At 35.5% G+C, this 12,648-nt stretch overlaps 1 protein-coding gene across 3 annotated transcripts in view; it reads left to right on the top strand.

Annotated features, from left to right (window-relative positions):
- LOC115208779 (pyridoxal-dependent decarboxylase domain-containing protein 1) overlaps window positions 1-12,648 on the top strand; it is a 131,090-nt gene that overhangs the window by 55,369 nt on the left and 63,073 nt on the right. For all 3 annotated transcript variants that reach the window (XM_036500475.1, XM_036500474.1, XM_029777102.2), the window contains 2 exons: window positions 151-201; window positions 314-406. In XM_036500475.1, the coding sequence (XP_036356368.1) occupies window positions 151-201; window positions 314-406 (144 nt within the window). The remainder of the gene's footprint in view (window positions 1-150; window positions 202-313; window positions 407-12,648) is intronic.

Genomic DNA, 12,648 nt, shown 5'->3' with positions numbered 1-12,648 from the left:
TCAAAACAATTTAAATAAAAAAAACATTACATTTAACAGAGTAATCTGAACACTAAAGGGTTAAGGAATGATAAAATAATAATAATAATAATAATAATGTATCTTGGTCTTTATTGAAGTCTTACATATTTTCTTTTTATTTTACTGCAGGACTGAGGAACATGATGATGTTGAAGAGTCAGAACTACCACAACATATTTTGTAAGAAATCATATTTTTATAATGGAATTTATTTGAATTTTGTTGTGTATTTGTGTGGTATAATGCATTGGCATTCTTTGCATCTGTATGTTATACATTTTACACCTTTCAGAGAACATGCCTCTGGGATTTACAATACTATGAAAGAAATTGAGAAACTCATTGCTTATGAAAAGGTGATGGACGAGGGTGAAGAAAAAACTCAGTGAGTAGTATTTTCTCTTCTAGATTATTTATGTTGCTGATTATATAATGGATGAGTGTTAATTCATCACTGCAGACCCCAATCTATGATCTAATTGTGAGGTGTACCATTCCAATTAATGTAATTAATATAATAGCACATTTGGGAAATCTCAGTATAATTCTCATCAGTAAATACCTATTCAACTTATATTATTTCAATTTGTTATTTTACCAAATAAGTAAATAAATAAATAAACAAGTAATTCAACAAGTGACTGGGGAACCCGTAATCTCTCTTAAATATCCCAATAGAACTTAATTGGTACTTGTAGATTAGAAAGATATGTGTGGGAGGCTGCAACTGGGCAAACATCAAAGTATGGTATTAGCATTCTTGTTTTTAAAGCAGTGAGCTGGCAGAACCATTAGCATGCCAAAGGAAATGCTTACTGGCATTTATTCTGCCTCTTATGTTCTGAATTCCGATTTCGCCAAGGCCAATTTTACCTTTTCATTGTTTCAGGGATGGGATGATAAAATAAGTACCAGTTAAGAACTGGGGTTGATGTGAGCAACTAATCCCAGCTTCACAAAATTTCAGGACTTGTGCCTAAGTAGAAAAAATTATTAAGAAAGGCGGCAAGCTGGCAGAAACATTAGCATGCCGGGCGAAATGCTTAGCGGTATTTCGTCTGCTGTTACGTTCTGAGTTCAAATTCCACCAAGGTCGACTTTGCCTTTCATCCTTTTGGTGTCAATAAATTAAGTCAATGTAATCGATTTAATCCCTCTGTCTGTCCTTGTTTGTCCCCTCTTTGTTTAGCCCCTTGTGGGCAACAAAGAAATAAATAAGAAAGAATTATTATTAAGGCAGTGATCTGGCGGAATCTTTAGCGTACTGGGCAAACTGCTTACCAGCATTTTGTTTGCCTTGATGTACTGAGTTCAAATTCTGCCAGGTTGACTTTGCCTTTCATCCTTTCAGGGTTGCTAAAATAAGCACTGGGATTGAGGTAATCAACTTAGCGCTTCTTTTGAAATTGCTAGCCTTGTGCCAAAATTTGAAAATATAATAATAACGCCGCCGACGCCGATGACTTTGATGGGGGAGTCCATTATTATTATTATTGAGTGAGAGGGCGGTGCATGCCGTCAAAGTGACACCGGGGTAAAATATACGAAGCTTGTATCACTTGGACTGATCAATCGGCTCAGGTTTCCCAAGAGTTAACAACTAAATGCTATTCATTAACATTAGATATCCAAATATTAAGAGGGCATGCCACCTATTTTTCACTGATCTGCCTCAGCTAAGGATGAAATATGGTAACTGTTGAACATAACTATTGTTTCAGTGAGGTGATCTGCAACTAGAGGTATATTGGCAAAAACACAACTCTTGCTGGTTCAGTCTTTCCAGTTGTAAATAGGCATCATGGTTAGTCAGCTCGAAACTATGAAGAAAGGCGTAGCAAGTGTTATATCAGCTTGTAATTAATTACAAGTTCAAATCTTGAGTCCCTGGACTGGAGTAGAAATGGATAATGTTAGTATTGTTATTATTCTTGAAATACTAAATATGGAGTCTCTATAGTTCCTGTTTGAGTTCTAAGTCTTACCAATTAATTGACTAAAGTATCTGTTAGTTGGAATTGTACTTTTAAAAGAGAGCAAAAGAGACTCAACTTTTTATTATATATCTGCAAAAGACATTGAATGTGAGAATCTTACCAACATAGGCATAGGTGTGGTTGTCTGGTAAGTGCCTTGTACTATAACACAAGGTTGACCAAAGCCATTGTTAGTGAATTTGGTTGATGGAAGCTGAAAGAAACACACACACATGTATGTGTGTGTGTGTGTGTGTGTGTATGTGTGTGTATCTTTGTCTTTGTCTCCCCACCTCCACTTCGCAACTTGTGTTGGTTTGTTTACAGCCCTATAACTTAGTGGTTTAGTAAAAAGGAACTGATTGAATAAATGCCAGACTTTAAAAAAAAAAAAGTCATCGATTTGATTGACAAAACTCTTTGAGGTGGTGCTCTAGTATGGCCACAGCCTAATACCTGAAACTAGTAAAAGATAAAAGTTGAAGGAAACTCTTAAATCTTTGTGGCAACAGATGTTTCTTTTACATGTCTGGTGTACCACTGACTTATAAAGCATTCTGACATGTAACAAATATTACTGTGTAAACATAGCCTGATATTCATGTTGTTGTGGCCGAATGCTATGTTAGTGATATTTCAATAGACATAATCTTTACTAGTCATTGTCATCATCATTGCTGTCATCATTTAATGTCAGTTCTCTATGCTGGCATGGGTTGGACAGTTCAACAAGAGCTGGGTAGCCAGAAAACTGCTCCAAGTTTCAATGTCTGTTTTAGTATAGTTTCTATGGCTGGATGTCCTTCATGATATCAACTGCTTTTCAGAGTGTACTGGGCACTTTTTTGTACATGGCACTGAGGTCACCAAGTAACTTGCAAGACAGAACCTCTCAATTGAAGTGGGTGTAATATTGAGAGACTTGGCTTTGTGCCAGGTAATGAAAGGTTAAAGTATGATAGAGGGGCAGAAACAGACGTCCTGTTATAAGGGAGAATCATGGTTACCCCAGTTGGAAAAAAAAAGGATAGTGAGGAAGATGTGTCAAGGAATACTCTGAACTTAGAGAGAGGTGAATATTAGAGAAATGGTAGATATCATCATCATTGTCGTTTAATGTCTGTTTTCCATACTGGCATGGGTTGGATGATTTGACATGAAGTTGGCCAGATGGGAGCTGTCAAAACTCCAATTGTCTGTTATGGCATTGTTTCTACTGCTGGATTCTCTTCCTAGTGCTAACCACTTAATAGAGTGTGCTGGGTGCTTTTTATGTGCCACTGGCACAGGTGTGTCTACACTGTACCAGCATGGGTGCATGTACACAATGCAGTCACGGGTGCATTTTATGTGGTGCTGACACCTGAAAGGACAAGCTTGTATGTGCGAGAGACAACAATTTTACTTAGCTTGATGCATCTTATCAAGTACAGCTAATCGTCACCTCTGGTTCCTTGTAATTTCCTCAGTGAGGCCCAGTGTCTGAATGACATTGATTGTATGATGTTGACCACCAATTTCAGCTATCACACAATGTCAAAATAAGGGGACACATATACATACACGCATGCATGATCTTTCAGTTTCCATTTAACAAATCCACATGCAAGGCTTTGGTCCGCCCATGGCTATAGCCAAAGACACTGGTCCAAGGTACCATGCAGTAGGACTGAACCTAGACTATGTAGATAGCAAGCAAACTTCTTATCACACACCAAATCTGCACCTAATCCATGATATCAACTGTAGAACTTTGTAAAGAATTTATTGGTTCTGATATCTGTGATAGTTTTTGATAAAATATTTTCTGCTTTAATAATTCCTCCTCCCCTATACACAGATGCATTTATACATACATGCACATATGTGCACACACACACATCCATGCATACTTACACACTCAATATTTTCATCTACTAAATTCACTCACAAGGCTATTAGAGAAGACACTTACCCAAGGTAACTGCACTGTGAGTCTGAAGTTGAAATCACTTAACCGAGAAGAGAAAACTTCTTAATCACAAATCCATGTGTGTACCTGGAGTGTGTTTAACCCTTTAGTGTTCAGATTATTCTATCAAATGTGATGTTTGTTTATTTATATTGTTTTGAATTAATCATGCATTATCTTGTAGTTTAGATATTTCAGTGATGTGATTTTTTAGTTTTAGAATGACATGGTAGGGCTGAGGTGAGAGGTGAGATCTGGTCAGTTTCAATATAAAACAGGTTAAATATTTTGGCCGGATATGGCCGGTTTGAATGCTAAAGGGTTAAATATTCAACCTTTTGGCTAGCATCAATAGTAAATGTTCAATATATCTGAGAACATTTAGAATATTAGCTGGAGCAACAACAAAACAGAAATGTTCATTAACATTAATGCAAACTGTGGTGAACTAGACTAAAATCTTGCTCAGTTACTTCAAATTTCAAGGAAACTCACTTACAACACTACAGTTTCCTTTTTCATAAACACTCAACTAAAGTATTTATGCAGACTTAAACATGGATGTTATGTTAGAACAAACTATACTGCAGTAGTTACCATGCAGGGAACTCTCATGGCCATGTCAGCACAACAGGACAGTTTTTCTTATAGTAACTGCCGCACTATAGTTTGTTCTAACAGAACATCCATGTTTAAGTGGACATAAGTGTTACCTCTCTTATATTAAATACTGCCTCTCTCACGAATCAGTACTTGACTAAAATGTTTACAAAAATTTGCAAATCCTCTTCCATAATCTCTGTTCTTTCATGACTGCAACACATTAGTAAAATTGCATAATAAAAAAGGCTGTTTTCTCTTTAGGACCAGAAAATATTATAGTATTGAAGAGTTACAGACACTCTGCCAGGTCTAAGTACTGGTACATTAGAATATGCCTAGCATGTATGAGATGAAGCAGTTGGTACACATATAAACTTTTTATTGTGAATTCCTCACTCAAATCATCTTACTGATTACTAAACCTTCACTCACAAACACACTGCAATTATTAACCCATTACCACACTATATTCTCCCTATTTCTTCCCTCTCATTACTAGAATGGTTCCTACTCCTCTGAACTCCTTAGATATCAGGTACGTCACACTTCTATCCTTCACATTGGCATCAGCACCTTGTGAAACCATTGTACTGTTCTACTTTCCATGGACTATACAGTAACCCCCTCACTTCCTCACCATCAGATAATCTGCATACAAAACTGTATGCTATTGAAATCTTTCTGCAACTATCAGCATTGTTACAGAGGTGATTTAGTTGATTTTATTATGCTTTATGTTTTTTTTTTCCTCTTTTGTAAGGTACAATGGCAAAAATCTAATATACATCCTGAAATTCTGTCTACTGGGTCTAAAACTTACCACCACTGCTTCATTGTGATATTAGCTTATACACTTTATTCTGTATACTTTAGTTTATCTTAGTGAAAAATGAGCCATTCTCATTTTGTGGTCGAGTGATTTGAACCAGGAAAGGCACTGAGGTGTGAACCTACATTCATATGCGAAAATCTCAATTTTATTTCAAAATCTTAATTTTACTTTCCCCACCGAGATATTTCAAGCTCATTCAATGTGACCTATACAGTATAGTGAAATGAGTATTAGTCTCCTAACTTCCTGTTTTCCTCTATTTCAATGTATTTCAAGTTTGTCTAATGATAATATTTTTAGCATTTAGCAGTTATAAAATTTTGCATATATAAATCCATGGCAACAGGCTTAGGAAATCTCTTCCTCCTTTTAGAAAGCATGAACTGAATGATTTGACTTTCTTTACTTGTGTCAGTCATTGGACTGGAGTCATGCTGAGACACTGCCTCAAAGGGTTTAGTCAAGCAAATCTACCCTAGTATTTATTCTGTAACTGCTAAGTTACAAGGACACACACATACCAACTTCTGTTGTCAAGTGGTGGTAAGAAACACACACATACACATGTATATATATTATAATAATAATATAAATAATATATATATATATGCATATATACCTACATATATGTACATTCTTACATTTACACGTATATATATATATATATCATCATCATCATCATCATCGTTTAGCGTCCGTTTTCCATGCTATGCATATGTGGGCACAGGATGTCACAAAACGTGTACACCAAAAATATGAAGTATGAGTATATGGAATATGAACTATTTTTTCGAACAACTTAAAACAAATGGAAAACAGGACAAATAAGGACAAATAACATAAACTGTTGTTGGCTGCTTTTCTACTCTCGTATTTCGAGCATTTCACAACAAGATATGCTCTTGATAAAACAGCTGCTCCCACAAAGCAAATTAAATAAAATTTGGGATTTTGCAGAGGGTCAAAATTGATAACAAAAACAGAACAGTAAAAACAAACAGGAAGGGCTGCTAAGCCTAAACGAAGTTGTGGTGGCGAACTTGTAAATCAAGCTTGGACAGGAGACGGACAAGAACAAGGGCTGAAATATGAGACTAGAAAAACAGCCAATAACTGATGAAGGGTCGTTCTTTGTTGTTTGTCTTATTTTCCATTTGTGTTTTGCGTTGTTCGAAAAAATAGTTTATATTCCATGAACTTGCACTTGGTATTTTTTGTTGTACATGTTTCATGACGTTCTGTGTCCACATATGCATATGTATATGCATATATATGTATGTGCATATACATATGAATATATGCTTATATATATATTACTTATATTATTATATGATTGAACACTATGCATCCTCTTCCTAGAATGTTTTTTATATCATCATCATCGCTTAACGTCCGCTTTCCATGCTAGCATGGGTTGGACTATATATATATATATATATGTAGGGAGAATTCACAAAAAAACAAAAGACGAAGACAGGTGGTGTACAAAACAAACAAATGTATTAGTATAACGCTCGGGAATTGAGAAAGTCTTTTATGTTTCAAGCCTACGCTCTTCCACAGAAAGGAACACAGAAAGAAACAAGGAGAGAAAAAAACGTGTGTAGTGGCTACCGATCTATCATGGCGACTTACAGGCTTCCACACATTTTCCCCCTCTCTCTCTCTTTCGGAGAGGCACTGAGCAGCTATACGCACACATACACACATGGCAGTAACTTCCACCTACTGAATTCAATCACAAAGCTCCGGTCTGCTCGGGGCTATAGTGGAAGACACCTACCCAAAGTGCCACGCAGTGGGACTGAACCCGCATTTACTAAATTCATTCAAGGTACTTGCCCAAGGTACAACACTCTGGGACTGAACCTGAAACCATGTGGTTGTAAAATGGGCTTCTAAATCAAACACCTATTGATCCTGATTTTATTGATGAGACATTATGACCAAGTGAAAATAATATTAACCTTTTGAACAATTGTAACCATGTATGTGGTTACTGGTATTGTACTGTGCAATGGGCAACACTTACTCTGAATTGATATTGTAAAAGGGTAAAATAGAAAATAGAGATCATAACACAAGGTGAAGCACCACTCTAACTGAACATTTACCAAATGTAGGTTGATGGTTAAATCTTGTTACAGTCATCTCTTCCCTTCATAGGAAACTTATCAAATAATCTAGTTTGGCAACAGTGGCTGTTCAGATATATTAGCAGCAGAATGGAATGGTATCTCACTTGTTTTTTTCCTGTTTACCCTTTTCATTGGTTGTTGTTTTTTTAATCAAATTCCTTATCAATGAAATGTTGATATTGTGGAATGCATACTACTCTAAATGACTGAGAAAACGTATTTACTTTCAAGTATCAAAAATAATATTCCATAGGTGCAGGAGTGGCTGTGTGGTAAGTAGCTTGCTAACCAACCACATGGTTCCGGGTTCAGTCCCACTGCGTGGCATCTTGGGCAAGTGTCTTCTGCTATAGCCCCGGGCCGACCAATGCCTTGTGAGTGGATTTGGTAGACAGAAACTGAAAGAAGCCTGTCGTATATATGTATATATATATATATATATATGTATTTGTGTGTATATGTTTGTGTGTCTGTATTTGTCCCTCTAGCATTGCTTGACAACCGGTGCTGGTGTGTTTACGTCCCCGTCACTTAGCGGTTCGGCAAAAGAGACCGATAGAATAAGTACTGGGCTTACAAAGAATAATTCCCGGGGTCGATTTGCTCGACCAAAGGCGGTGCTCCAGCATGGCCGCAGTCAAATGACTGAAACAAGTAAAAGAGTAAAGAGTATGTACATAAATAAAACTGAGGAATGTAATGGAGAAAATAACTAGCTAGGAACCAAGGATGTAGGTATGTATGTGTATGTAAGATGTTTCCTTCTCATTTATGTGGTTCTGTCCTATGTGGTACCTTGGGCAAACATCTTTTAACATGGACTCAGGTTCATCAATACTGTGTGAGTGAAGTTTTATTCTTTTATTTGTTTCAGTCACTTGACTGTGGCCATGCTGGAGCACCACCTTTAGTTGAACAAATCTACCCCAGAACTTATTCTTTGTAAGCCTAGTACTTATCCTATCGGTCTCTTTTGCCGAACCACTAAGTTATGGGCATGTAAACACACCAACATCAGTTGTCAAACGATGGTGGGGGGACAAACACAGACACACACACTCACATACGATGGGCTTCTTTCAGTTTCTGTCTACCAGATCCACTCACAAGGCTTTGATCGACCTGAAGCTATAGTAGAAGACACTTGCCCAAGGTGCCACATAGTGGGACTGAACCTGGAACCATGTGCTTGGTAAGCAAGCTACTTACCACACAGCCCCTCCTGCACCAATCCTATTGTATGTGTTAGTGTATACATACATGAAAAATGTAAACATTAGTGAGAAAACTAAAAATTTACAACTTTAAAATAGAAGTACTCTGTATGATATTTGTTCTACACAAATAATTCTTTGTGAATTAGTGATTGATTCATTAGGTGTCTGTAATCTAGTATATTATGGTTCACAGAATGTGATATAAAATAAATGGACAGTTGAATTAGTATGACCAACATAAGTGGACTTTTATTGGTTATGAAGTATTTACTGTAGTAAATATGTGATCCTAACACTTTATAGAACAATTTTTGCTAAGTCAAGGAATAATGGTAAGGATTTACTGAGCCTCATTAAAAAACCAGTTTTTAAAATAGTGACCTTTAGTCATGAAGTACCATGTCATTGAGATGTCAAAGATGTGGGGTGGCATGGTGTAACCTTCACTGGAGACTCACCTAAAGACCATTATAGTTTGGGGGAATTTGGTTTCCATGATATGTGGGATATCACATGGATTGTAGGCAATCCACCTATTGTTTTTAGTGTTCTTAGTGTTCTTGGTTCAGACAGAAGTCCTTTGATTTGAGAAGCACCAGATCATCTGACTTAACAGGATGCCTGAACATATTTAGAAGCTTCTTTGCATTTATCAAGTGGTTCTCCTTGGCTGTCAGAATTTGTTTCTTTCCTCTCTTGTAATAGTGGTAGTAAGGATCTTAATTCAAACCCAGCTTCATGCTGTTGACTCCAACACCTATCTCTCTCGCCAAAGTTCAAGTTCCCTTTCTTGGATCTTCCATCACCTTGTCTTGCAGTTGTTAGATGAATTCTGGTGTGCAGATGCTGCCATAATACTTGCTGTGTTCTTTCCTGCAGGTCATGGCTTCATGGTTTCTGTTGCAGCTATCCATGTTACATCTTACAGCCTTTACTATGTTCACAGAGCATTGAACAGCTGTCATGATGTCTGTATTTTGACACCAAGCTCAAATTATCCCGATACAGGCGACTCTTTTGCAATATTCAAATGGTTTCCAGTCCTCCATATCAGCTAACTTTTTGTCTACTACAACTTTAAATTTTATGTTCTCAAACATCATTGACTGCTCACCAATCTATATATATAAAGCTGAAGTTGTCTGTGTATGGCAGGTTTGGTAGCCTTCAACTAACACTATCTCCAAGGAAACCCTGCGGCGCAAGTTGGCCAAAATTGAGAGTATGACAGAAGAATGCTTGCTCTTCATTCCGTAGAAGATAAAATTCAAATCAGACCATGTTAAGATCCAAAATTATTTACATCAAAAAGATGCTTTTTTACTATGAAAATTCCCAATTTTTTACGATTTTTTTTGACTGCTGTGTTGCCATTTTCCGGTGTATTTCAACCAGAAAAGTGTTCACTTAAAGAGAATAACAAGCTGCATAATGCAAAAGTTTTACTTTTCAAAAATTCCAATTCTAAAGGGTCGAAACAAACCCAAGCAATGCTGGGCAATACTGCTAGTACTAAATGAAGGAGACATAAAAAAAATCATCAAATTTAGCATAAACATCCTGTAACTCTTAAGAAGAAATTGAATATATTTTGAATGCATTGTGTGGATAGTTCTCCCCCATTTTTTTTTAACCTCTCTTCATCAACATCCAGTGCTGTTTAAGGTTAAATATAAAGTTAGTAAAAACCCAGTCATTATTAAACTAGTTGATACACTATACAATCATGAGCTAAATCAAACAAGCACATACTAAACAATGTTGTGTATGTATGTGAGTGGTAAGAAGTTTACTTTGTAATTGCATCTTGGGCACTTTCCTAATTCTAATAAGTACCACAAGATCTTTAATTAGAAATATGATGAAATTATCATATGCAACATACCATAAGTATAACAACTGATATAAATATAATATTTGTGTGGATATATAAATAGATATATGTGGGTATATTTCATTTTATGTATGCGTGTATATTTTATTTTTATTTGACTTTATTATATTGTATTTCTGTTTTAATGATAGTATGTTTGTAAGAAGTATATGAGCATATATAAATATGTGTGTGTGTGTATACATGCCACTTTGTATATGGATTAGACTTTAAGTTCAATATTATTGATATTGATAAAAATAGTAAGAATGTATGTAAGAAGCATATATGTTTGCATGTGCAAATATATATGTATGTGTATATATATATATGTGAAATTATATATACTACTTTGTTTGTAAGTATATGGAAGAATAATTATGTAAGCAGGGGAGAGTTTACCTCCTAACTTATTTTACTAATTGTTTCAAAAATGGATAAAGAAAAAGCTGGATGGTCTTAAATTAATTTTATATAGAAGCTATTATAGAATGGAGTCAAATGTTTTGTAACAGGAAGGTAGTACTTCAGATCCACTTCAAGCACAGAAACGGTCAGCCTCCATCACTTAATCATGTTGTTATCCCTTTATACTTAATTTTCTTCTTCCTTATAATCTGATCACAAAGACACATTTTTGTCTGTTTCTTTATAATTGTACCAGCTGGTCTGTGCCGTCAAAAATGATGGCTAATTGTAGTATTTTATATATAAATGTGGATAGTAAATCAAATTAATACACTTGTCAATGTTCACATACATTCACATACTTCCCTTGTACATGCACACACATGCATACATATCCTCATACAGAGTTGAAACGCTGTTTCATTCTTTTTTCAACGTTGAATGTTCACCAACCCACCAGTTTGCTATCACCCCTTCTTTTCTCTTTCATATGTTGTAACAGAGAAAAGCACGAGTATTATTATTATAGTAGATTTTGTCTGTCACTATATCTCTGGGTTTAGTTTTGTCTGTATGGATACTGTGAAATCCCTGATGTATATCCAGTAACAAGAGCATTCCCACTGTATGATGACATTTGGTAGTCAGTAACCATGGATGAGCTTTGCATAGCATACTACAAGATTTGTGTGTGTGTGTGAAGTAAATGGACTTTAAATTAATTTTGAGAATGAACCTATCCAAACATGGTTTAGAACAAAGAAAATATGACAAGAATTTAGTAGAGTGGAAATTTTATATTATTTTAGAAACAATGTACATTTTTATCGTCTATCACCGTCTCTGACCTTAACTAGTACAGTATCTTTCATAGTTAATTTTGGTCACTGTACCAGTGCCTATTACTCACCACTTATTCTTTAGTAGTGGCAGTATACCACTAGATAGACCATATGACTGGTTATATAGCATCTGACAAATGATGTTTCTTGTGAAACAATATTGCTCTATGGCCATCTTACCTTTTGTCTCAATTTGGACTTCAATCTTTTGTTGTATAGTAAGCCTAAATATGCTGTGAGCATGTTCTTTTGCTAATTCCAATTATTAGACTGACTAGGTTTTCATACTCATTTCAAGGGTATAGTTGCTTATATCAAACTCCCTTCCAGTACTTGGATGGTAGTTATTTTGTTAATTTCAAAAGGATACGAGCCAGAGTTGACCTGTATAGGATTTGAAGCAAAATGTAAAGAGATGTAAATAAATATCATTTGGTATTTTGTCATGTTTTATACCGATTCTGACATGACTCATAAAAATGAGGCCTACTTCATAAAATCAGAGATATATGTTGTAGCCTTCCAGTTTCAGAACATGTTCTGTAAATGCTGTTTAAACAAACTTTCCTAGGTTGAACTTTTGAATTTTACTTTTGTATACTGCTTTAACCCCTATTTTTTATCAGTACTCTTGAAACCACTCCTGGTTCTACAATATAAACTTCTTGTTTTAATTGATCTAAGTTAAAATCAAAGTTACATATAATTTATGTTCCAAAACACCAGTTTAACAAAGTCTACTAAATTTTTCATTATTTTCAAAATTGATTGAAACAAAAGTAAAACT

Source organism: Octopus sinensis, linkage group LG2, assembly GCF_006345805.1.
Source record: "Octopus sinensis linkage group LG2, ASM634580v1, whole genome shotgun sequence".
NCBI classification, from domain to species: domain Eukaryota; kingdom Metazoa; phylum Mollusca; class Cephalopoda; order Octopoda; family Octopodidae; genus Octopus; species Octopus sinensis.
The sequence above is the reverse complement of the archived record's forward strand: the minus strand, read 5'-3'. Positions and strand labels throughout refer to the sequence as shown.